The sequence below is a fragment of the Chelonoidis abingdonii genome, chromosome 15 (genome assembly GCF_003597395.2).
Source record: "Chelonoidis abingdonii isolate Lonesome George chromosome 15, CheloAbing_2.0, whole genome shotgun sequence".
Classification (NCBI taxonomy): Eukaryota; Metazoa; Chordata; order Testudines; family Testudinidae; genus Chelonoidis; species Chelonoidis abingdonii.
The window spans coordinates 32,465,127-32,491,983 of record NC_133783.1 but is presented as its reverse complement, the minus strand read 5'-3'; the positions used below and the strand labels follow the sequence as shown (position 1 = coordinate 32,491,983).

General features: G+C 40.0%; 2 protein-coding genes across 5 annotated transcripts in view; one reads left to right on the top strand and one right to left on the bottom strand.

The window, feature by feature from the left end:
* Window positions 1-203: 203 nt before the first annotated feature.
* On the top strand, window positions 204-11,145 carry ANKRD1 (ankyrin repeat domain 1). The gene is made up of 9 exons (XM_032768780.2): window positions 204-431; window positions 2,758-2,937; window positions 5,265-5,402; window positions 5,513-5,620; window positions 6,376-6,474; window positions 7,699-7,797; window positions 7,961-8,059; window positions 8,246-8,344; window positions 10,030-11,145. Exons 1-9 carry the CDS (start codon window positions 405-407, stop codon window positions 10,138-10,140), a joined length of 960 nt encoding a protein of 319 aa, XP_032624671.1. The 5' UTR covers window positions 204-404; the 3' UTR covers window positions 10,141-11,145.
* Window positions 11,146-11,921: 776 nt separating this feature from the next.
* RPP30 (ribonuclease P/MRP subunit p30) overlaps window positions 11,922-26,857 on the bottom strand; it is a 34,877-nt gene continuing 19,941 nt past the window's right edge. The window contains exons 7-12 of one of the 4 annotated variants that reach the window (XR_012657071.1): window positions 25,586-25,702; window positions 21,903-21,932; window positions 21,521-21,558; window positions 20,134-20,213; window positions 13,423-13,912; window positions 11,922-13,112 (exon numbers count right to left, since the gene is read on the bottom strand). Coding sequence is in view for 3 of the 4 variants with exons in the window: in XM_032768777.2 (XP_032624668.1) it covers window positions 13,806-13,912; window positions 20,134-20,213; window positions 21,521-21,558; window positions 21,903-21,932; window positions 25,586-25,702; window positions 26,219-26,290 (444 nt within the window). In the remaining variant the exon portion in view is untranslated. Of the gene's footprint in view, window positions 13,913-20,133; window positions 20,214-21,520; window positions 21,559-21,902; window positions 21,933-25,585; window positions 25,703-26,218; window positions 26,291-26,857 lie in introns of all 4 variants that reach the window. The other 3 variants (XM_032768777.2, XM_032768778.2, XM_032768779.2) reach the window with 3 other exon arrangements.

The following is a 26,857-nucleotide window of genomic DNA, read 5'->3' as shown; positions in this document are numbered from 1 at the left end:
CAATATCAACAGACAGCTGTCCTAGTGGGCACTGGATAGACAGAATGACTAGCATTGCTGAGCTATTTAGTCATTGCCAATGGAATGATGAGCTCATGTTGCATAATGAGGCACATATTCAGTGTGGTTAGACTGTGAGCCTAACCCCCTCCCTCAAAACACCCCCACCCTATCCTGCCCCCGACACTAGGTCTGGCTAGTTAACACGTGTGGAATGAGAATGCACCTACCTCTGAGCTGGCAGCATTAGCGATGTACTTGGAGTCCCAGGTTGGAAGATTATCTCACTCAAAGTTTTCCCAAAGATATATAAGCTAAGCTGTCGTGGTGAGTCTCAGCAGAGCTGACCTGAGCACTAGAGGATTTCAATCATAAAGGAATACAACTTACAACCATTGGCAAACATGATGATGCTGAAAGTAGAGGAGCTGGTAGGTATAAACTACTTTTCATTCACAATTATTGTTATTTCAAGATTCTTATTGTAACTAATCAGTGGGAATCTTTATTATTCCAGGTACTTAAAGGACAACTATAACTGTGATATTCTGGTACATAATTATATCTATTATACCACATTATGCTGGGAGGAACTTGTTTTAATTATTCTTTGAGTGTTGAGTTCACTATGTAATGTAACAAAGTAGTTGACTGGGTTTTGTATTGGAAGATAACTCACCAGAAGGAATGGTGTAGCCTGGCGTTCGTGTATACTTTTTACTTTGTTTTTAAACTTTGTTGCTGTATTTATATGCAAATCACATATTTGAAAGATGCACACTCAGTAAAAGGAGGAAGAGGTCTAGATGTTAATTAGTGCTCAACCAGGGGTACATGGACCACTGGAGATAGGCAGAGGTCTTCCAGGGGCTACATTAACTCATCTAGTTATTTGCCTAGTTTGACAACAAGCTACATAAAAAGTACTAGCAAAGTCAATACAAACTAAAATTTCATACAGAAAATGACTTGTTTATACTGTTTGATACACTTCAGTGTGTAGTGTAAGGACAATATTTATATTCCAATTGATTTATTTTATAATTATCTGGTAAAAATGAGAAAGTAAGCAATTTTTCAGTAATAGTGTGCTGGGGCACATTTTTATGTCTGATTTTGTAAGCAAGTAGTTTAAGTGAGGTGTAACTTGGGGGTACGCAAGACAAATCAGACTCATGAATGGGGTACAGTAGTCTGGAAAGGCTGAGAGTCAATGTCTAGATCATATAAGCAAGACTGTTTCCTTTGTACTTTTAATGTAATGTTGAGAATCACTAACAAATTCCTATAAACTGTTTTTCACGGCTTAACCAGTTGTTTTGAAAGATAGTTAGTTTGTAGTGTTCAGCCTAACTTGATTTGACCAGTAAACTGAGCAAACATGACAAATGTAGAGGAACATTAGAATGTTGTTAGGAAACTCCTTTTCCTCCCAGAGGAATACTTTTAAGATAGAACTGCTGTATAGCATAGTTCAGGGGTAGGCAACCTATGGCACGCGTCCCGCCTTCGGCACACAAGCTGATTTTCAGTGGCACTCACACTGCCAGGGTCCTGGTCACCGGTCTGGGGGGCTCTGCATTTTAATTTAATTTTAAATGAAGCTTCTTAAACATTTTAAAAAGCCTTATTTACTTTACATACAACAATAGTTTAGTTATTTATTATAAGCTTATAGAAAGAGACCTTCTAAAAACATTAAAATGTATTACTGGCACACGAAACCTTAAATTAAGAGTGAATAAATGAAGACTCGGCACATCACTTCTGAAAGGTTGCCAACCCCTCATAGTTAGTAAATGCTAGAGTTAAATTCTTTGGCAAGGTCCCTCCAATTTCTGCATTGCTAAATTCTCCAACAAACCAAATTGTGTGACAGTTTTTGATTGAAATAAAACCCAAACAGCACCATGCAATCATCCAAGATTAACACACACACTTTGAAGGTACATTAGCAATCATAGGAAACATTTTCAAGGACTGTTCTCATTTGTATTGTGCGTGTAGGCTACCTAAAGTTACCATTATCCAGTAACATTGAAGTCAATGGGAACTTTACCATTGACTTCAGTGGATGAGGAGCAGGCTCTTAGACTATGTATCAGACCTGTTTTAAATCTATTGCATGTGTCTGAATTACACTGCAAGCTCCTGGAGACTAGCATATCTTCAGCTATGTCTGCACACTGCAGCATGCAAACCGTGCTTGTTAGCAATAAGGAATGAGTTTTGCATTGACAGGAAGTTGATCAGGTGGCTTTAATGTGTCTTTCCATCTTGAGCTTCTATGACTTTCTGATGAATGTTACACAAGATAGAAATTAATGGGGAACCAGAAAGAGATGTTGGCTTTGTAGTCAGACATTTGCTGCAGCAGTACTACTGTTATCATAGCAGCAACCAAGACCCAGCCATTTGGAAAGGGGATTCAGAACTTCATAATCCACGCTAGCAGGTACAGTGCCTGATCCAACACCCACTGACATCAATGGGAGTTTCTTCATTGACTTCTATAGATGTTGGATCAGGCCATTAATGAAACTGCAGCAACCATTGTCATAAAACCAATCCTGTTGCAGAGAGTGAGTAAGCACTAGGCTCTGACTGTCACACACACACAGTCTAGGGACAGATAGAACACTTACACATAGGTTTTTTTTAACCACTGCAATTGGCATCTAACTACTAAGTGTTCTCAGTAGGTGGGTGCTTAAGAAACGTTGCTGCAATCACAAAACATTGTGTTTCCTTGTACAGGTGACAGGGAAGAAGAGTGACAATAAAGAGACTGGAGATTTCCTTCCTGAGGACTTCAAAAATGGAGAATACGAAACTGCTGTAAGATTAGAGAAACAAGAGGACCTGAAAACACTCCCTGAACGCTCTTTAACTCGAGGAAACCTGACCTATGAAAAGGAGAAAAAGCTACAGGCAGAGGTAAGTGCTTTGGTTTTGTGTTCATTTTTATCATCATGTGGCTGCTGTACTGGTGTAGCTCTGAAATGCCACATGGTTTTGCTCTAGTTAAAATAATTTTATGATGAGCTTAAGTAGTAAAACCTTTGCAGCTCACTGCCCAGTGAGAAGGACAGAGGGCCTCACCCAAAGTCCATTGAAGTCCAAAGAAAGGATCCCATGGACTTCAGAGGACTTTGTATAGGCCAATAATGCTGTCAAGCTGCTTCTCAAGCTCTTTTGGTTTGTAATTTCTAACTGAAAAACTTGGAATCTTTTCTGTCCACAAGGTATCTGTGGCCAGCTGTAGAGTGTGTTAAGGAGTGGCATATGTGGGAAAAGCTCTCCCATTCATAAACATAACCACTGTCACCATCAGCTAGACAGCCCTTCCTCCCCAAGCTGGCACACTCACACCATTCACCTGTCAAGTGTTAATAGCAAAGTTCTGTACCTTGGCCTCCCATTACTAAGGGTGTTCCTTTCCAGAACACCCTGCTGTGTGCTTACTAGCCAGGAAACCAGTAGCCATCTTTCCACTGACTCAACAGGGCTTTGGGGGAGGCCCTTATTACAGAGCATATCCAAAACAGGGGAAGGTAAAGCTACTTGATTAAAATCCCCCTTAAAAATAGACATGAAGTGTCTGCTCACCAAGTCATTTTGCATTTTTAGTTATTTAGGGCCAGATTCTACCCCCTTTACTCTCCTTACTTAGCACTGCAACAGGGCATGCTCTGGCCCCACCCTCAGATACCCCAGGAACTGCTCAGACTCTCTACTGAGTAGCAACTTTGCATGTTTGATTTACATTCCCATTCAGCAACATTACATACAGTACATCCCTACCTTTACCCCTTTCCTGCAGGGCCTGGGAAGTACAGAGTTAATCCTTTCCTGAGATCACTAGGTTCAGATAGTCCTGCTTACTCCTTCTGTGGCTCCTGTACTATCTTCCTGTAACTTTAGTCTATCAGCAGAGGAATATAATTGGATCATCCAGCCTCCCAACCTGACCAGCTAATTAACTTAACTTCCCAATCAGCCTTCTCAAGGCAGCTGGCTGATGCCTAAGTGATCAGAGGGCAGGCTCACCTGCTAGCTTCCACAAGCACCTGCCTCCATTGAGTAGTTCTACTGAAGTCAAGAGGACTACACAATATGAGTAAGAGTGGCAGAATCTGGCTCTTGATCACTTAGTTTTTTAAGGGCCAAATTCATACTTATAAGCAGGTGTAACTGTAGTGACTTCAGAGCAGCTGCACCTTTTTACACCAGATCTGAATTAGGCTTTAAGCATTTACTGGCACCTCTTTTTAAGGATAGCAAAGACATTTTTAGTAGATTGCTACAGTGTAACACTACTGAGTGAAACTACAAGTCAGTATGAACTCTGGGTTCATTTCAAGTTGTATTTTCCTTAAATTAAAGCTATCAGCTACATAATAATGCAGGAGGAAAAACTGTGGGTCACATCCTGAAAGATTCTGGGGACATAGGGCTGATATTTGAAGTCAATAGGGGTTACAGGTACTCAACATCTCTCACTATTTGGCCATAAAATTCCATGGGAAATGATACACTATGCAGAAACAGGGGAATTTTATGCTACATAGAAGAAAAACAAAAGGCCAAGTACTTCCTTTGTAGCTTGTGCAAATCTACTGACTAGGGAATGCTGTATGGGTTAGACAAGCAGAACAGGGATCAAGGAAACACAGAGGCAAAAATTACTCTTGCTATCCAAAGTATCAGTACAACCATCAAAATTCACAGGTTTCATAGATTTTAAGGTCAGAAAGGACCATTATGATCATCTGTCTGATTTATATTACACAAGCTGTAGTACGTCACCCAGTGATTACTGTATCTATCACAAAAAGTTGTAGCTGAAAGGTAGAGCCCTGCAAATCTGTGTATATCCGCTTTATATCAGCAAATCGCGGATGGATACGGATCCAAATTTTATATCTAGAGCCCTGCAAATCAGAGGATATCCGCTTTATATTTGAGGACCATGTTCTCAGCTCGGATTTGGATACAAATTTTGTATTTGCACAGGGCTCTAGTGAGAGGGTGTAACTTTTAGAAAGATTCAATTTAACTTAAAAGCTACAAGTGATGGAGTATTAACCAGATCCTTTAATTACCTATTCCAGTGGTTAATTATCCCATGCAGTTAAACACTGACATCTTATTTCCAGTTTGAATGTAGTTGATTGACAGTGTAAACTCCATTGCTCTGCTGAAAGGAAAGGAGTTTTGCATTCCCTCTGGACTCAGTCTTATCATTTGCTTGTTTCATTCAGATCAAGAAGAAAAAGCTAGAGGAGAGACCAAAACTTGAAAACTTGCAAGATCTTGAAAAAATTATTCAGCTGAAGAAAAGGAAAAAATGCACAAAAGTGAAAGTGCCCATTTTAAAGGAACCTGAACCAGAAGTTACTGTAAGTTCTATTGTTAGAAAGTGCATTCTTTTATGAAAGACTAAATGGAATTTCTGGAACAGTGTACAGCTGAAACACACATTTATATTCTGTACATTTGTCTCCATCAGACAGGACCAGTGGATGTACCTACATTTTTAAAAGCTGCACTGGAAAATAAATTGCCAGTGATTGAAAAATACCTGTCAGACAAAGGGGATCCAGATGCTTGTGATAAGGTACAACCCTTATTCTTATTACTTCAGAAAGAGAGCAGCAAAAGAGATCCTGGGGTGTAGTTAAGCAAAATTCCAGTTTCCATTACATTTTATAGCCTCTCTTATCCTCTTGCAACATAAAGGAAAGAGAGTTAACTACAGGAAACTACAACTTATTATGTTTTCTTGCTTTAAAGGGACCCCTGGAAACAAACAAAGTATATTTTATGTAGGAAAGTCTGTCTATTTATTGGAAACATGATGGCAATCAGGAAATCCTGATTTCCTTTGGCAAAAGGTCTTTCAGTGCTGCAGGATTCCATGACAATAAGCTACAATACAGAAGCCTTTCTACACAGTTACAAAAACCGGATTCTTTCATTCTTAAAAAGCACAGCTTTGTTTGGATATCCAACTCTGCCACATTCCAAGCTAGGAAGGAACTGTCTGATTCCTTACACTATACCCTGCTTTAAAGTGCATTTGCAACATAGTATAATATGGGCATGGGAATTCAAGAGGTTCAGAAGGTTTTTAATTTGAATGCCACATTGCAGACATTACTCATGCCCTTTAAAATGTGCTGGGTAGGCAGCTGTCATCTAGGAGGTTGCTATTAAAATTTAGCAGATTTAAGGTCCCAAAAGCATACACACTCAGAAATGAATCAGCATAAAATGTGCATTTGCTATCATCCCAGGGTACAAGAAGGAAAAGGATTTCACAGATCTCTGTGCCACACACAGTATTTGACTTATCCTTGTTTTAATTGACAGTATCAACGCACTGCATTGCACAGGGCATGCTCAGAAGGACATCTGACACTGGTGGAAAAGTTAGTGGAAGCTGGAGCCCAACTTGAGTTCCAAGACATGGTATATACATCTGTTTGTTTCTTTGTAAAACCTGCCGATCCATACAAGAAACAGAATTACTGGGTCCATCCCAAGTGATTAGAGCAGCTTGTAAGAGTGTACCCCGAAAACAGGACTATTGAGAAGGGAGTATAAGGAAAGGGTGTCTGCCCCTCCTCCTGCATCCTCCTCAAATGGGCTGCTGGAAGATGCGAAGATGAGAAACAGACTGCCCAGCATATCTTCCAGGAGGAGCAAACCTGGGGTCAGGACACTAGTCCAGGCCTGTCACCTCTACAAAGTAGTAGAGATGCCATAGCCTCATCAACTGCTCACAGGTGCACCACCATACACCTGAGTGGAATAAGCAACAGCATTTGCTGCTGCTTCTGCACTTCTCTCCTCCTGACTATTTGCATCAGTGCTACACAGCAGGGATTAGAGAAGCCTCACTTAACCCACCAGTGACTGGCGGTGGGAGTTGTAGAAGGGATGAAGGAACACGAAGGATTCCCAAGGGGCAGGAGGAAACCTGAGGAGTAGATGGTGAGAGGGACCCGCTTCCCATCTGCAGAAGTGCTTGGAAAAGATAATGGTTCTTTACACTGGGCTTTGTTTTTCTTATGTTTTGGAGTCCAAAAAGCATCAAAACAGAGCAAAACTGAACACCAGACTTGGCTAGAATGTTTATACTTGGATGCCCACAGTTAGGTTTCTAAACCTATAGCAGGCACCCAAATATAAGTAGCCTGATTTTTTTAAAGTGCTGATCACTCACTGCTCCCATTGATTTCACTGAAATTTGTGGATGCTCGACCCTTTTGAAAGGGCAGATCATTTAAAATTAGGAAGGCCTCCATATAGGCAGCCAGGTTTGAAAATTTTGGACCTCTTGTTTTAAATTATTGGGTAGAAAAATAAATCTGCACTTAGTACAGGTTTAATTTAAGACATGTTATAATAATCAAATAACCCGTAACCAGGCTCAGACACCCTCTGCTATTGCCGTGTTGCCAGATCCCACTGCCTTTAAGTACAACATGCAATGATTGTGAAGGATGATAAATCAGCAGGACTAGAGACATTAGCACCAATTAAGAAAAGGCTGCTAATGGCTACAGCTCAGTGTTCCCTGACTTGCAGTAATTTGATTTAGGTCAGACAGAATTAAAACCAATATTTATTCATTTTAAAATTATCACTGTTTAATTTGTTGGGTTTCGTTCAATTATTTTATGGTTGTAGCTTGAATCTACTGCTCTTCACTGGGCATGTCGTGGGGGAAGCCTGGAAGTTCTGAAATTCCTGCTCAACAAAGGAATAAACAGAAACGCCAGAGACAAGGTATGCTCTTATATGACTTTTTTTAAGCTGGATGTGAAAAATTGATCCTCAGTCCATTATTTTGGCAGCTGTTCTCCATGTACTGGCTCTAAATCAGATTTGATTATTTTTGGTTGATAATTTTCCTGCTCCCTCTGATTGTTTTCTCCCTCCCATTTGCTAGTTGCTCAGTACACCTTTGCATGTGGCTGTGAGGACGGGTCAGTATGAATGTGCTGAGCACCTCATTGCCTGTGAAGCAGACCTCAATGCCAAAGACAGAGTAAGTAAATTATATATTTTACTTAACATAGAGGCTAACTCTCAGTTACAATCTAGCACTGAGCTGACAATATGCCTTTATAATTGCACTTGATTGTATAATGACTGTGTACTTCGTTCAGCCTTGAATGATGGGTTAGCACAGCAGAACCTAAGCCAGTAATCAATCGTCTTTTGTTTGTTCTAGGAAGGAGACACACCACTTCATGATGCAGTGAGGCTGAATCGTTATAAAATGATTAGACTCCTGATTATGTATGGAGCAAATCTACATATAAAGAACCATGTAAGTAAGATTAGTACAGAATCTTCCCATCAGAACAGTTTCATGGATCTGCAGGCCAGAAGGAACCATTATGATGATCTAGTCCAGGGATCGGCAATGTTTGGCATGCAGCCCGCCAGGGTAAACCACCTGGTGGGCCGGACTGGTTTGTTTACTTGCTGTGGCCGGAAGTTCGGCCAGTCGTGGCTCCCACTGGCCGCGGTTCACTGCTCCAGGTCAATGGGGGCTGCTGGAAGTGGCGCGGGACGAGCGATGTGCTGGCTGCAGGGTCATGCAGCCCCATTGGCCTGGAGTGCAGAACCGTGACAACTGGGAGCTGCGATTGGCCGAACCTGCGGATGTGGCAGGTAAACAAACCGGCCCGACCCACCAGGGGGCTTACCCTGGCAGGCTGTGGGTCAAACATTGCCAATCTCTGATCTAGTCTGACCTCCTAAATAAGATTAATTTAAAGTAGAATGTATTGAAAAACGATTTGTTTCATGAAAAAATTTCAGTACATTTTTTTAAAAAATCTAATATTTATCTACCTCTGATTTAAAATTATAACCCACCTTAAATCTACCTGGGTGACCTATCTTAAAAAAAATCCAGAGAGATTATTCTTTTGGAGCAATTCTTTGTTATAACCTTTGCACTTGCACTGTATGGTTATAATATTTTAAACATCACAAACTTTTTAAACCCCTAAAAAGAAAGTCAGCTGATAGTTGGTCTTGGCTGTGTCTGGATGAATAGTTAATTAGTAACCTGACCAGCTGGACCTGTAAATCAACTTGGGGAACTCTGGCTAAGTGGGACTTTAATTTTGGAAGCCCCAAAACTGACCTTTTGCATTCGATAATTCCATAGCTGCTACCATCAGAGTAACAGGAAAGATGTCTGTAACCAGTTGTTAAAATTCAGCAAATTAGCTCATCCTCTCTCACAAAATCAGGACACTTTTTTTCCAACGCCATGGTAGGCTGGAAAGTGACCTCTGTTGCTGTCAATCACTAATTTTTGCAGTTTGACTTTTTCCAAATTTATCTGCCTTGCTGCCCAGGGACAGTACTTTGCTAAGACTTCCAGGCAACTTCCTCAGTCCACTCTATTTAGTCCCTCTGTAACATAGTTGCTAATGACCATATTCATCAGCATACGTATGAAGAATGATGAATGGACAATAAGTGCTGAAAGCCAAAAATCTGCTCTCTTCGGCCTTGTCTACACAAGTTGTACCTGTTTAGCTTAAGGTGTGATTTTTAAAGCTGTTTAGTTAAACTGTTACAGCCCCCTATGTAGACACTTATTTCAGTTTAAGAGTGCTTTATTGTTTAGCTAACCAGATTCCTGATTATTTTGTTTTAGCTTAAATTAAACTTTGTGTAACTGAAAAGAGTTAGATATTTTAACAGATGAAATTTAAAGTGTGCTTTATTATTGATCAGGACGTTTACTAATAGGGCCTCCTCCTGCAACCACTGAAATTAATGGATAGTTGTTAGTCACTAACTTCAAAAGGAGCAGGGATACCTCTATAGAGCGGGGCAGTGATTACCATGGTGATGAGTTTGAGCCAGAACTCAGGTGTCATCAAATATAGAAAGACCACACATTAGACACAGAGAACTAGAAGAGAACAGGGACATTAATTTAAGTTTACCAACTGAAATTAAACTGGTTCCCCTCACTCTTTTGAATAGGAAGAGAAAACCCCTATGGATCTTGTTCTTCAGTGGCAGAATGGCACCAAAGAGATATTCAACAGCCTTAAAGAGAACTCCCACAAGAACTCCCATATAAACACATTCTGAAGAGAGAGAAATTACTTGCCTGGAGAAAAGTCAACTTCTCTTCAGCAGTTTAAAGGCACCAACCAACCTCAAGAAAAATTGCACTGAACATGCTATTTTACTGATGAAAAAATTTGTAGTCTATTGGATTATTTGTAGCTGCCTTTGTTGGAATACTCTAGAACAAAGATGCAGAAATACTTAAAGACAGTTTGTGTTAAAATTCCATTGATTTAAAGTTGCTTTATTTATTTTATTTTTGCTAGTAGGTCAAATGATGATCATTTTTGATCTTTGTCAACAAGTCATGTTACTGTTGTTTTTCTACAGAGCGCCACAGTTACTACTGTGGTAACCTGAATCAGTCAGCAATATTAACACCCTCCCCGCCCTTATCTTAGTCAGCAGTCCAAGTGTATTATCAAGCCTTTCAATAGACCTAATTAGCTAACGTGTCATTGTTGTCCTGTCTCTGTTAACTCTCTGTATTACAGTAAGCTGGTAAAAAGGAGGGGTAATACGTGGAAGACAGTAGAAAGCAATGGAAGGTTTACTAAGATGCCAAGTGGAAGTAAAGGAACAGTTCAGTAATTGGACTTTGTGTTGTTTAGCCATTGATAAAGAAGCTGAAGTCTAACATTAAGTAATTGTTTGGTTGCTGGGTCAAACAATGTTCTGAAGGTAAATAGATGATAGTGAAGGAACATGCACCTCTGACAAGCTGGTATATACTGATTTAAGGAAAGACAGATGTATACTTGTAAATGTGTACTGCTTTTTATGTACATTTTGTATTGATCTTATTTAAAATTTAATAAACTGTGTGGCTCTTTTTATCTCCGAGTGTATTTTGCCAGGTGGAGACGTCGTGTGGAGAGAGTACCATGATGCTGCCAGGCAGTCTGCTTCTTTCCCTTTGTTAGCTAAACGATTAGGTGTAGTTTCTTTAGAAAATTACTCAGGTACTTGGAGCTACCAGCTCCGAAGTACTGTGTTTTCATTATTAAACGCCTTTTTAGCCTTTTTTTTTTTTTTTTTTAAAAAGCGTTAGACAGATAGTGGTCAATACCAAAGTAAAAATTCAGTTTGGAGTTTGAATAGGCATCAGCTCCTCAGCTAAGCAGTAGTTAAAGCAGACCAAACACGATGGGAAGCTTGAATAGCACCAGCCAAGGAAGTGGGGAACTGTACTCGCTCATGTTAGGAGAGGAAGAGCAGTTCTCCCTTTGCGTCTAGTAGAGAAACCAAAACTATATTCTCCTCTGCTCTCCCTTACTCTAATCCCTGTGGATGCATCAAGTGGGAGTTCTAGATCTTTTAATGTTATAGTGAGCTTTTACACTGCATTTAATTAATACCACACACCAGTGTCGCAGCCTCCCAAATGAGAGAACTACCACTGCCCCCTTGCATACATCCCCCTCTCCCAGTTCAGTGAGACTTTACTCGGCAAACATTAGAAAGAAACCCAAATCCAGTCTTGGTGATACACTGCTGCAAATGATGGGGTATGGACAGTCATTTAGAAACTGTTAATTATATTTAGACTTTGGCAGTGTGTGTGAATATTGTATTACAAAAGTGTGGTTTTGCGTATCAGTTGATTATAACCAAACATGACAATCAAAGAGCACAGATGTGATCTACCCACAAATCATCAATACCTATAGAATTCTATTAGCAGCCACCTATCTTGATGATGGATGAAACAGATCATCCTCTTCAGACAAAAAGTGCCCCCTAATTAATCCAGCCCACTATATGTAAGTATTTAAAAAAATCTCTGTAAATGCTGGGACTTAATAATAGGGTCCTCTTTTTGAGTCATAGTAGAACCCTGTCACTGTCCACCACCCAGGTACAACCGAGCAGCTCAATGTCCATGAGAGCTAAGAACAAAACTTGCTGGAAATAGGCTCTGACTTTTTCTTTTGTCCACATTTAGACTTGAGAAATATTTACACAGTCCAGGCATCAGAGGTTAGTGAGACACCAAAAAAAATAAATATCCAATTTAAAGAATTAAATGTTGTGTCTCCTACTATTCTATTAGTGCTTGGGAGGGAAGAGATGAAGAACAAATAATATAGGCTGTTAGCACGGTTATGTCCAGGTTCGAACTGATGTCAAATAGTAAACCAGATCACCATGCTGCTTGTTCCACATTCACAAACCTCTCTCTCTGCATCATTCAACAAGCAATTTCTCTCTTGCTCAAAGTACCTCTCTGGCCACGGCAAGAGAAGGCAGTGCCACTCCCGTATTTAGCAGTCAGCTGGATTTGGTCTCCTCCTTTGTTTTGGCCAGAATGTCAGGACCTTGTTTATGATTCACTGAACGACAAACTAATGTAATGATACCCAATGACTGACAAGACAACACAGGTCAAGCACAAAGTCAAAGAACATCAAGGGAAAAAATTGCACTGTATGCTCCTCAAAGTAAAAGTTTCTTGTGACTAACACAGTCCGTTTCTAAAAGTGTTCGCGAATTTTAAAGCAAAACTCCATCCATGGTGCTTAGTCCAATTGTTGAGTTTTACCTTCTATAAATCTACTGCAAAAGGACCCTTGCAGTATGTTACAAGCTATAATTAGCATTTCTCAGCTTGCTTCCAGAGGTGGCCAAAGGGCTGAAATTGTCATAGTTTGACACACAGCTGGTCCATTACAGTCTCTTACCCCTTTCATATTAGTTCACCATCAAAAGAAAAGCCTTAAATCAAGGCTTGGAAGAGCCCTAAGAACATTTTGCAGGAGGAAGTTGATTATAATCTGCAGGCAGCTGGATGATATGCACCGAGATAGGAACTGGTAACAAAATAGATGCTCTTGCTGGAGATCATAGACCCTGATGCAAGTTTTATCTGTCTAAGGTTACCAAGGTTAGGCAGCTAGCATGCTGTGACCACTGCTTATTGTATTGATCACACTCAGCTAAGTGTAACCGTAGGCTCTTCTTGTCTGTCTGCTGTAACTAGCCGCTGTCTCATACTATATTTCGATTTTAAGATCTTCTGAGCAGGGACTGTCTTTTCCTTGTATCATGTCTAATATAATGGGCTCGAGCCAGTAGGAGATACTGTAATACAAATAACTGCCAAGGGATTTTCTTGCACTTGAAAGATGCGAAAATCTCTGCTTCAGTAGACTATCATAATGAAACAGAATTAGACAGGGCTTTTTGGACCATGCAACTATTTTTCTTATGCCAGTTGGGGGATTGTGGGTACTGGCTTGCAGTGGTAAGGTAAAATATCTGGAAATTTTCTAAACTTTGATGAAGAGAAGAAGTGGTGATCACGTTTTAGAAGGGCTAACAGTAAAATCTTGTCAATGTATAGGAAGACGTACGTAGCTGTAAAACTCATGCTGTAACATTTTCCACACTAATATTACAAACACTACACCTTTCTAACCTCCAGCGATTGGGAGGGGTAGGGAAGAGACCACTGCTCTAACAAAAATGGCAAAATAGTCCTACACTATCCTTTTACCATCAGCAGTAAGATCGTTCTGCTGGGGTGAAATGTTATGGATTTCAATAACCTTATTCATGCACAAACAAACTTTTTTTTTTAATAAAAGATTCTTAGCTGAACAAATTAAAATAATGAATCAAGGCATTGTAGGTGGGTAGCATGGGAAGAAAGGACTTCGTAGAAGCTGAGAAGTTGGGTTTGATCCTCATACTTCAGTCTTGGCTTTCTTGCGGACTGGGAGAACACCTTCCTCCTCCGAAGCTCGGTGGGTTTTCTTGGTGTACACCACCCCAAAAGCAGTCTTTCTGGTTTCTGTAATTTAAAAATGAAAAAAAAAAAAAATCAAACAAAAAGTTTAAAACAGATCAAGTAAAAATGATACTAATATGTTAACTGCTTATTTTAGTTTGTTTCGATACTTGTGCCTAACAAGTACTTCTCCATCTCTCCCGCCCCACCCCAACAGATAATGCTGGCACAATGCAATGGATCTGAATTATATGTTACTAATGCAGTACTTCTCAAATTTGCATTCTGTTGCCTATTTCATACAGGAGATGATAACCCCAGACTGCCTCACTCTGCCAATCCCAAATTCCCTCTTTTCATGCAGCATTGCATCCCTTTGCTCTCTATGGTAGCAGCCTGTGCATTTCACACAGCTATGGAGCAGTAAAATATGAGCATTCAAACACATTTAAAAAGGCAGCAGAGACAAAGATGCTCAAACCCAAGAATAAATAGTACATATTCAAAATATTAATTATTTCAGTCTCCTGCGTGACTGAAATAATTGCCACAGAACTGGTTAACAAGATGCTAACAAGGTCATTTCATCCTGCTTTGTAGACACCTCTGGATTCCTCCTTCCCAAAGGAAAACTCCAAATTCTCAAATTTTGGAGAACAGATTCCTGTATGTTTTACACAAGGGCTATTACAAATTGCATTCCACTCACACTCACTGAGTCCTTCAGACACCCAGCTCCTCTTCCGCAGGCATAATTATCTTGACTTTTGGCACCACAAGATCCCACAGAGAATAGGGATTGGAAAAGGAAGTGGGACCCCTAATTCAATTCCCAGGAGTGGCACGTCTGTTCATCTGCTCATCCTGATGCATGCAAGTGAGTTTACTACCTACCACTCCTCTACTTTTTGGGGATCCTCCTGTGATGTCTCAGAGGAGTTCAGTGGACTTGTTCTGGAACTACTACTGTGGAGAGCACAGTTTCCACACTTCACTCACCTGACATAGGAAACATGCACACTGAACTTTCAGGCACCATCAGTAGAGAAAGAGCTGAAGGTCTTGTATACCAGGAGGGTGGGGATGGTTTAAAGTTGGTTATTGGTGCAGCTGTTCCAGTGCAAACCCGAAGTGCAGATGTTCTGCATAGGTATAAGCAATGACTTGCACTGGTCAGTTATAAGACGCATGGTTATCCATGTAGATAAGACCCAAAAGGTCACCAATATTAGGCAAGATAATATCTATACATTGTATTTTCTATGGTCTCAATTCCTGAGATCCTGAATGTAGAGAATACAGGAATTCTTGACATAAGATAGACAAGGGGCAAATATGGCTTTCAGATCCTTGTAAACTCATGAGTTAGGAGGCAACAAGATAGTAACTGAGGGTAGAAACTAGCTCTTGAAGGTGACCTGAAAAGGGGGAGAGAAAAGTGGGCTTGTGCCCTGACGAAGGCTGGAAAGGGTTTGCGCTTTTTTAAAGCAGAAATTAAAGGATAGAAATTTAGGTGTTTGTTTTGCCTGGAGACTAAAGCAACGGGAGAACTAATTATATTATGACTTCACAAGAGTCAGGAGACAAAGCTGAATTACTAAGAGAACAAGGAGAGACTGTTTAAAACTCTGTTTTCCTTTGGCTACAGCCAACGGACTAATGAACATTTTAGAGAAAAACATTTGATACCTTGCTTCCCTTCAGCTAAGGCGTGCAATCTCACAATAGTTACTTGCATGACCCAATTCCCCCCCCCAAGAGATGCTCCAGCAAAACCAGGCAACATCAGACTTGATATACCTAATATTTCTGAAGTTAAAACAAACAAACAAACAAACAAGGAAAAATTAAGATTATCCTGAAAGACTGAAAAGGTCTTTAGGACTTCTTGATATAACAGAAGCAGCTAAAACTGCCAAACCCACTTAAAAATATCTTATAAATTGGACAATTGGTTAAAATAAAAAAATCAAGTGGATTTGTTTCAGCTTCATACCATAGAGAGAAAAACAAATTTGCACAGACTTCTAATAGTTTTAAGTAGTGGCAGTATGGCTTTGCATTAATCAATTAGCACCTAGTTACAAACCCTTATGCTAATTCTGCTAATTTTACTAGATGTCCAAAAATCCACAATCAAGGAAGGCAGCCATATTGGTTAAAAAATGTTTTAGAGGGAAAGTGAAGGTAGCTATAAAAAATAAAAAAAACCTACTACATAAACGGAAGAACAGGGAAGTTGACAGTAATTAACATATAGAAGTTAGAAATTGTAGAAAATTGATAAGGGAGCAAAGGGACACAAGGAAAATGCTATGGCTAGCAGAGTTAAGGACAATAAGGAATTTAAGTATATTAGGAACCAAAAGAATTCTGACAATGGCATTGATTCATTAGTAGATGGATGTGGTAGAATTATCAATAATAATGCAGAAATGTTAAATAAATAGTTCTGTTTTGTATTTTGCAAAACAAACAGATGACATAATGTTATCATATGATAACACATTTTCCATTCCTCTACCATCTCAGGAGGATGTTAAACAGCAGCTACTAAAATTAGCCATTTTAAAATCAGCAGGTCCAGATAACTTGCACACAAAATTTTAGAAAAGCTGTCCAAGGAGCAAACTGGCCTTTTAATGTTGGTTTTCAATAGTCATAGAACACTGGAGAAGTTCCAGAAGACTGGAAGAAAGCTAATGATGTTCCAATATGTAAAAAGGGTGAACAGGGTAACCTGGGTAAATACAGGTCTGTCAGACTGACATTGATAATGGAGTGGCTGATACGGTACTCAATTTATAAAGAACTAAAAGAGGGTAATGTAATTAATGCAAACCATCATAGCTTTATGCAAAATAGGTCCTGTCAGTCTAACACGATATCTTTTTTTAGGATGATATTTTAGAAGATTACAAGTTTGGTTGATAAAGGTAATAGTGTTGCTGTAATACACAGACTTCTGTAAGGCATTTGACTTGGTACTGCACAACATTTTGATTTAAAAAGCTAGACAAATATCACATTAACATGGCACATATTAAATGAATTAAAAACCATCTAACTGATAGGCCTCAAAAGGTAGCTGTAAATTGGGAATCACTGTTGAGGGGACGTGTTCCTACTGTGTTTGCACAAGGATATATTCTTGGCTCTATACTATTCAACATTTTATTCCATATCCTGGAATAAAACATTAAATCACCACTGATGAAGTTTGCCGATGACACACAAAATTAGGGGAGTGGTAATAATGATGAGGTCAGGTCACTAATACAGAGCAATCCGGATCGCCTGTAAAAAGAGTGCAAGCAAACAATGTGTTTTAATACAGCTAAAACATTACTGTATACATCTAGGAACAAAATGGAGGCCATTCTTACAGAATGGGGAACTCTGTTGTGGGAAGCAGTGATGCTGAAAAAGATCTGGGGGACACCATAGGTAATGAACTGAACATGAGCTCCCTGTGCAACTTTGTTGCCAAAGAGACTAATTCAATCCTGGGACGCATAAACAGAGGCACCTCGGGTAGGAGTAAAGAAATTAATTTACCTTAGCATTTGCCACTGGTGCAACTGCTACTTTAATACTCTCCCTAGTTCTGATGCCCACAATTTAAGAAGGATGTTGAAAAACAGGAGACATTCAGAGGAGAGCCAGGAGAATGACTAAAGGGTTAGAAAACATGCCTTATAGAGACAGACTCCAGGAGCTCAATCTATTTAGCTTCACAAAAGGAAGGTTCAGAGGTGACTTGATTACAATTTGCAAGTACCTACATGCAGACCAAAAAATGGGATCTTCAGTCTAGCAAAGAAAGTTATAACATGATCCAATAGCTTGAAGATGAAGCTAGACCGAATTTAGAATGGAAATATGGCACACAATTTTAACACAGAGTAAATAACCACTGGAACAATTTACCAAAGGTCACGGTGGATTCTCCGTCATTGAATTTTCAAATCAAGACTGGATATTTTTCTACAAGACAGCCTCTAGGAGTTATTTTTGTATTATAAAGGAGGTCGGGCTAAAATGATCAGAGTGGTCTGTTTTGGCCTTGGAATCTATGAGTCTGGGTAGTTTAATTGGTTTAGAACAAGGCTACCACCCAGGTGCTGCACTAGGCATTTATTTAGCTGTTAGGCTTATGAAATGTGGTTTCATTTACAAGCCCTTAAGGTCAAAGGCAGAATAATAGTCACAACACAGCCACAGTGTTTTAAACTCACCAAGCTATAAAAAGCAACTAGATAAAAGTTTAGGCTTTATTTTCCTCTCCTGAAATCTTATTTGTATTCCATGCAAAAATGCCTTGCAGAACGACCAACTGCAGTGTGTCTGAATGGATACACATGTTGTATTTTGGAAGATGTAACATTTTTGTCCAGATTATTTGAAAAAGCTCAGCACTTCTGAACAAAATTTCTTGCTCTTTAAAATTCCTTTGCATCCCAGGATTTTAAAAGTGGACATTTAAAAATCGTAATACATTGTCAAGCTGCAAATCAGGCTTAGCTCAGGCCTTTACAATAAGTAGATTGTTTTTTAATCTGATTTAGAGGGCATCTTAATTCTGAAGTATTAAAAAGCAATGGCATAACACAGATCTGAGTATTACCGTCTTCAGCATGCTCGTTCAATCTATCTGCACCTAAAGCATTTCAATCTATTCAAAAGCACTTTACTTTACAGAAGGATGAAAACTGATATGGGCAGTTATAATAGCACCTAACACCACTTGTCAAGTATGCTAGTATCCCCAAGCCATACATGCAATTTTCACCAGCACTAATTGGAAAGATGCTGCTCTAGGTGTTGGGGAGAAAAAAACCCTCCTATATATGTGTATTGCTAGCAGACAGGAAACATACCTAAGAGAAACTTGCAAAAGAACTGCTCATTCATCCTGGGTAAGCACTTTTTTGGGCCAGGTAAAGAAAATACTAGCTTTTTTCAACATCATGGTAAAGAGTGAGCAAGTACATTTTCTCAGGACAATGTCATTTCAATATGCTACTGTCTCTGCAGATTGGCAGAAGGATAGAGGCTCATAGTGAATAGGCTCAGACTTTCACATGAAGTCAAACCTGTCACTTACAACAGTTTCAGGTCCCACTTGTTTTGTAGTTAGAGTTCCAGGTCCAGACCCAGTGTGTATCCACTACATAGAGCAACTCAGTTCTGGCATTAAATTATTTCTATGGTCAAAACTGACCAGTCATTCACACCACTTATTATGGTACACATGGCAGATCCCTCTTTCATTGTAAGAGATTCAAGCCAGAGAAAAGAAATTAAAATAAGAAGTTTCTAAGGCGACAGAGTTTTTATTTTATTTAATTTTTTTGGCGGGGGGGGGAGGGAAGAGGAATCAGTGACACACTGTAAACTGGCTAATTGGGAAACTAAGATGTTTAAATTGAAAAAAGGCATGTTGGCTTATTCATCTCTATGCACCAGTGAATGTAGCACACAATACAACTGGAAGACTGTTGATTTCCACTGCAGAAAGTAAGAGTCAAATCTGCCTATTGTTAAATGATGACACATATGAGCATATAAGAATTACAGTCATTGTGTAGACTTCTATATTGAAAGCACAATGATATAAGTTCTAATTTTCTAATACTTCAGATCATTGCATCTCTATTAGCAGTATTTCTTAGCAAGCAGAAAACACTGAGTTTGATTTCACAACACCCATGAAGTGCTCTCACAGCATACTGGAGCAACGAATAAAATCAACGTAAAATGAAAAGTCACAAAGGGAAGACAGGGGCATCTATAGAAATGCTTAAAGAGGGTGAATGCAACAGAATCTGCTGTCACTTAAGGCCAAATCTTGATCCTACTGAAGTCATTGGCAAAGTTCCCATTGATCTCAGCCAGTCCAGATTTGGCCTTTATGAATCAAAACGCTATTTTGCTAGATAATGTAATAGACTGATGTGTGTTTTGATTCTATGATCGGTACTTTCCCAGAGGAGCCCCATAAGTACTATAATAAGTATTCCAAGTCAATCACCACCACTGGTAGGACCATTCATTTCCTCTTACTCCTTGGGGGAGGCCACTGCACTGAGGGAGAGAAAAGTATATGGAATGGAGAAGAAGCACCTATGGATCATCACCTAGAGAAAGTAGAATTCCAAGAAGACTTTTCCTTTAAGAGAGGGCCCAGCACCATTTGGATAATAAAGTGTCAGAGCTGCATTACTGAAAAAAAAATTATGTAAGTTAACATGAAGCAGAAGATAGTTGTGCTGTTCACTCACCTCCGTGAAGGAGGACTGCTCTGCAGTTGGTAGAAATAGCTGCCTTGGCGTCACTTTCAGACAGGCCAAACAACAAACCTCTGTCACCTTTGTTAAGGAGCTTAGTGTACAAAAAGGAGCGAACAGATTAAGAGGTTCTTTCCGTAGGGGTAGATCTGCTCACCTGACAAATAACTGGGAACTATCAAAGCTGCAATTCAGAATGACGTCTTGTATAAAGTTACCCGAAAAGTGCTACTATTGTATGGGTGGCACTTAAAATATCGAGGATCTGATTCAATGCCCATTGAAGGCAATGGAAGTACTTACATCATCAACATTCTATTGATTCTACTAAACAAGGCAGGATCAGGACCTAGGTCGAAGAACCCATTCCCTTTTGAGGAAAGATCCTTCAGTCAATTGAGTATTTTTCTCCAGACTTGTCCCTGTCCAGAATAGTCTTTCAATGAAGTTAGGAAACATGTTTAAACACTGTTCCATCGAACCTGGTTTGAAAAGTGGTTTTGTAGGGCATTGTGAAGGGGACTAGGAGTTGGCCAGAACATGGAATTGCCATCCTACCGAGTATTCTGAAGCCTGGCGGGAGGAGGAGAATCCTCCTAATGTGGGAAGAAAAGGAAACTTGGATCTACCTTCTACATGGGACAAAACAAGTTTGCCACTCTCCCATGTCCATTCAGAATCCCAGTTCAGGAAGGAAATCATCAACTGGCCTCATGGTGTGAAATACAGCAGGCGTACACATGCCCATATTCTCCAGAAGTGACAAACTAGAATGCAGAGACTCTACCCTTTTTTTTTTTTTTTTTTTTTTTTTTTTTTTTTTTTTTTATTGCCAGTTGCAGTATTGTTATTCTCTAGGATTAAAGTGTGAAACCAAAATCTGTTTCTCAGATCTGACACTGTATTATATGTATTTACCTAATCACAAAAGAACCCCAACACTCTTACTGAGGACAAAGCTAATTAGAGTTATTTAAGTCTTTTTATAGTTGCAATGCTTATGTTGAAAGAGTTTTAGAACAGGTAGATTGCACCCTACCTTTCCATTGAAAGGTTTTATTTAATTTATTTATTTTTAAACTTTGTTTTATTCAACACTGCAGCTGGGGACATACACTAAAATCTCTTCTGTATTTCTAAAGTAGGAATTTTGTTCTGAAATTAAGAATTCAAACAATCTTCCTGCTGCCTTGAGTTCTGTTACAATCACTATGTATTGTATCAAGGATCTGACCTATGTAAGTCACAAGTTTTAAAAAGGTCTGCAGAGTGGGGAAGAGAAAGGCATAGAAATATTTTAGTGCAATATCAAATATCTGAAAGTCAACTCCACGTTTCCTACATTATTCTTGAAGATCAGATTTTACTTGGGAAAGGATACAGATTAGCCACATCGTAAGGACCTCGAAGTTCTAATGGCTAAAACAGAAGACACAAGTGTGAGTATCTACACACATCCTCAATGTATTTTAGAGAGTCACAGTTTGCAAGATAAGACTATTTACAGAAACAATCAGCCATTAACTGTTAATTTAAATTTCATATAATCATGGGTTCCCGAATTGCTGGAGATGCAAACAGGAGAGAAAGACAATTGCTATCACCAAGGGGAAACAGGAAGTGCCCACTTCCACTAGCAGAATTAAGAAAATTCAACAATAAAGTGATACAGAAGAAACCAAAAGAAAAATTCAAAAGGGTAATTATATTGATGCTTATATTTTTAGCAGAAATTTATTTACATTAAAAAAATACTGACTTACCCTTTCAGCTGCACTAGATATAATTATGTTCTAGAGAATAAAGGAGAACAAGCATTATTCTTAGAGAAATGTTATTAATAAACTGAAGATTAACATAAATCCAACACTAATACTCCTATAAGTATCATTTGAAGTTAAGAATTAATTCTGTTGTCCCTATCTAGCAAGAGTATCTGCTGCTTTCTGGAATAAGGAAATCCATGAAGATTGTGGATTATGGCTCCTTGGAAACAATAAATCAAAACCATCTACCAGCTCTGCAAGTTACAGAGTTTACTGGGTCAACAGTCTACACAAAAAAAGAGCATAATTACACTCATTCCATTTACACTGGAATAAAACACCTGTGGCACAGATGCGTCTGGCCTGGGTCACCTGACTCAGGCTCATGGGCTTGGGCTGTGAGATTGAAAATGCTGTGTAGATGTTCAGGATCAGGCTGGAGCCCAAGCTCTCAGACTCCCCGACTCATGGGGTCCCAGAGCTCAGGCTCCAGCCTGAACCTGAATGTCTACACAGTAATTTCACAGCCTTGTAGCCCAACTCCAAGTCAGCTGCAGGTGCGTAACTACTGTGTAAACGTACCCTTAATTACAACCCCTCACCCACGGATGTGAAAAAGCCAGTTACATCAGCTATAGGATGACCCAAATAGTTTGTCTCTATGTTTTGGAGTTGAACACACAAAACAAAGACTCCTAACTCTTCTGAAGGCTGGATTTTTAAAAGATTTTTTGATGGGGGTTGAAAAAAAAACAAAAAAAAACACAAAACCCATCCCACTTCTAATAGCATTAATTCAGCAAAGGGGAGATCAAATCTTCAGCGCATTTTGCCCCTATTAATAATTATACTGGCTACAAGAACTAGCCTGACGTCAGCCAATGAGAACCCATTAATACCATCCACTGACTGATCACCACTAATACTGATTGCCTTCAATATCAGCATCCATGCATTCAGAAGAAAATGCACTCCTCTCCCATCTCCCTGGCTGGCTAACTCCCCTCTTTCCTTCACTAGGTTTCTATGGGACCCCTAGGCCATGGCAGAGGGTGACTGTTTCAGGGGCTCACACATCCCAGTTCTTTGCATAGCTGCCACAGTTCCTTTAATGGTGAACCACAAAGGACTCCTGACTGTAATGAGTTGAGATAAGGTGCTGGAAACCTACCTCTAAAGCATTAGCCTTAAAGATCTCTCACACCATTTTAAAGATGAAAATAGGGCTGTCGGATTCCTTCTCAGGGCAAAGCCTGAGCTGTGAGGCCTCTGCACTCTTCCTGCTGACATCATTGCCCCCTACATACCACACGTCTCCAGTTAGGGGGACATGGCCCATTTGCTGCTCTTCTACATGGCTTCACTTGCCCTCCGCTTTCTGAACACAAGGAGTGGAGCATGGATTTCAGGAGAGCAATTGTGTGCACAAGTAGGAGCTCTGATTACCTCAGAGCTATTTGCATTTCCATGGAACGATCTAACTGTCTCTACTATGCACAAGACTTCTTCTGATGCTGAGCACGAAAGAACGTGCATTGCCCTATGGCTCAGAGAGCACTAAAAGCCAGAAGCCGAAGTAACACACAGAGGAACTTCTCCCCACACATCAAGAAAGATCTCAGGAGATGTTTTTGCTTTGCAGGCCACCTTTAAACCTGCTTACTATGGATCTCGAGGGTGCTTTTGAGTTTTAAGGGTGTTGACTGCTTCAGCTGGAAAAATCAAGCCTGCTGTTTTGAGCTGCAGCAGCCAATGCCTGTCTTCCAGACTCCGCACAGAAGGGGAACAGCCGGCAGAATCCAGGAGCTGGCAACATCATAACTCCCCTTAGCTGGAGAGAGGCCAGAGAAGAGTCCCTGCCCAGCGCTGAGGCACGCGGCCATGGGAGGCTGAGAAGAAAGATTCAGGAAGTGGTGCTACCTATCACATCTCCACAGAGAAAAGGAAAAAAAGTTGCGATTCCTCCTCCTCTCTACTGAGGTCTGGTGAGATGCAACATATCAATAGGAGGAACATGAGGATCTTCAGATATAAGACTTTCTTCATTCCTCAGTTTCAGAAGCAGAGCAGAATATAGGACAGAGCTATTTCAGCCAGAAATCTGCCCTGTGGCAGCCAGCAGTATGGGATTGTTTTATGTAATAGGAGTTTAGTAATATTTTCACTTAACTGTTTTTAAATACACCTCTACCCCGATATAACACAACCCGATATAAAACGAATTCGGATATAACGTGGTAAAGCAGCGCTCCGGGGGGGCGGAGCTGTGCACTTCGGTGGATCAAAGCAAGTTTGATATAACACGGTTTCATCTATAATGCAGTAAGATTTTTTGGCTCCCGAGGACAGTGTTGTATCAGGGTAGAAGTGTACTGGCAAGATCCTGTATTTAAAGTATTTTGTAAGATATGATATGGCATGTGTCATAAATAGATAGCTAAAGGTTAATGTTTCTTTTACCTGTAAAGGGTTAACAAAGGGAACCAAACACCTGACCAGAGGACCAATCAGGAAACCGGATTTTTCAAAGTGAGGGAGGGAACTTCTGGGGGTGTTTGTTTTTGTTCTGTCTGTTTGTTTTCTCTTGGTTATGAGAGAAGAGGTTTTCTTTCTATCTCTAAGCTTCTTTCTACCCTTCTGTTACCAAGGTGTGAGTACAAAAGGAAAAGCAATAGGTTTATATTGTATTTACATGTGTGTACCTTGCTGGAATGTTTCAAATTGGATATATCTTTTTGAATCAGACTGTTTATTCATATTTTTCTTATAAGCAATGGCCCTTTATTGTCATCTTGATACAGAGAATATTTTGATGTCTTTTTTCTTTCTTTTTTTTATATAAAGTCTTCTTTTTAAGACTTGTTTGAGTTTTTCTCTCTGGGTAGGCTAAGGAGCCACATATCAACTTCTGAGGAGTCTCATGTGGCTCCAGAGCCACAGGTTGGCCACCCTTGCTATAGAGTTTACAGCAGTGTAGCTGTGCCACTGAAAGCTCCCTAATGTAGTCACTCTAAGCCAACAGGAGAGAGAGAGCTCTCCCTTCGGCTTAACTACTCCAGCCCCTGTGAGCAAGTGGCAGTAGCTATGAAGGGAGAACTTCCCCCACCAACAACCCCTCCAGGGAAAGTCTGGGGGACCAGAGCGAGGCAGCGCTGTAATTCCTGTCTGGTGGCAGCGAGATAAGAGCCAAGCTGGTAATTAAGCTTGGAGGTTCATGCTAAGCACCCAGATTTTGGACGCTAAGGTCCAGATTTGGGAAGAAGAGGCTTATTACAGCATGATACAATAGTTTGCCTAGATCTACAAGATATGCTTTTTGTCATTTAGAAATTCACTATATACCTTTAACAATATGCACAAACATCTATTTTTGTGCAAATCTGAAGTCTCCAGGACTGTTTTTGTGAATGCTCTGCATCACCCCACTGTTACAGCTGCAGTAACTGACAGGTTGCTCCGAAAAATATCTCGACCATTTTAAAAGCATCGGCCTTAGAAATATTAGATGTTCCACAGCCAAGGGTATCTGTAGTTGGAATTATGGTTTGCACGTATTGGCAGGCAAAGGCTCAATCATGTATACAGAAATACCAGAATCAAACCTTCTTGAAACTGCTCAGCCGATGCAACTCCAGAAGACTCTTAATAACTGACAATTTTATTTCAGTTTGAAAGCTCACCTTTCCTTTGCAGATCTGCATCAGACTCAGAGCATTTGAAATTGTGTATCTTCTCATTGTAGAGTCTTTGATGGCAGGGGTGTAAAGAAGTTCAAAGTAAACACCGCGATCTATTGCCTTCACATAAAAGAAAGAAAATAATCAAAAAGCAAAAGCAGAGTCGCATACCAATCTTACAACTAGTGTCTATTATTGATGACTTCCTCGATTAGTTCTACTGCTTTATATACAAAATAACATGTGGCAGGAACTGTTCTGACAGAAACACACTGTAGTCTGAATGGTGAAAATAAAGACATTGTGTCTGTATGCCATGTAGATGCACTTGAACTTAAGACTGTCAGGTAACTGAGGCTTATAAAAAAAAAAAGCCCTCTCTTTCTCTCTACTTGCCAGGCAGTAAAATAGGCTTTCAGATGAGAGACAATCACAGCTGATCAGCTGCAAGTGTGGAAGTCTCAAAGCATTACAGAAAGAGAACAGTGGGAAGTTTCCTTTCTTCAGAAGGCTAATCATGGCTCCAAACTCTGAAGAGCTGGTTAATCACTGGAGCATTTCATGAACAGACAGCCAGTGTAAAAATCGACAGAACACTCCTTCTGCAGCTTCACAGCTGGTCCTGAAGAGTATCACCTTCCAAAGTTGAGGGTTCTCCGTAGCACTCATTACCACAGTACTCAAGTACTGACTAGTGGAGAAGTTATTCTGGGAGAAAAAAGAAGTTAATTAAATCTTCCCCACCCCATTTGACATTTTTTGAAGGAAAGCAGACTGTAGTACAGTTTGTTATTATTTCTTCTGTAGTTGTGCCTAGAAGCCCCAGCCATGGACCAGGACTTCATTATGCTAGGTGCTGTACAAACACAGAACAAAAGAGCATTAACCCACCCTCACAGCCCCTCTGTGAAACAGATCTTCCCACTTTTGCAGATTATCTCCTGGCTCTGTAGTCAGCTCACTGCATAACACTATCTCACATTAGCATTATGGAACTTTATAGCAAGACGTTGCAGTACACGAAAGAGTACCTTCTTATTCCATTTGTCCAATTAGCTGCTGTGTCTGTCCCCCACATACACCCAAGCATGAAATTTATCAAACATCATCACTAGCACTGGTCAGAACCAGGGAAACCTGCCTGGCAAATAGGTTTCAGTCAGAAACCTGACTGACTTCCTGCCAGCTTGTCTGTCCCCATCCTCAGCAGCCCACCAGATGGACTGTGCCAGATCTGGGGCTCTCAGGGTATGTCTACACAACAATGTAAGCCTT

What these genes read in the sequence shown, in the direction of transcription:
- ANKRD1 (XM_032768780.2), top strand. Translation starts at nt 405, where the DNA reads ATGATGATGCTGAAAGTAGAGGAGCTG. An exon ending in ATCCAGATGCTTGTGATAAG is followed by an intron (nt 5,621 to 6,375) that starts GTACAACCCTTA and finishes TTTAATTGACAG; the next exon opens with TATCAACGCACTGCATTGCA. An exon ending in ACAGAAACGCCAGAGACAAG is followed by an intron (nt 7,798 to 7,960) that starts GTATGCTCTTAT and finishes CCCATTTGCTAG; the next exon opens with TTGCTCAGTACACCTTTGCA.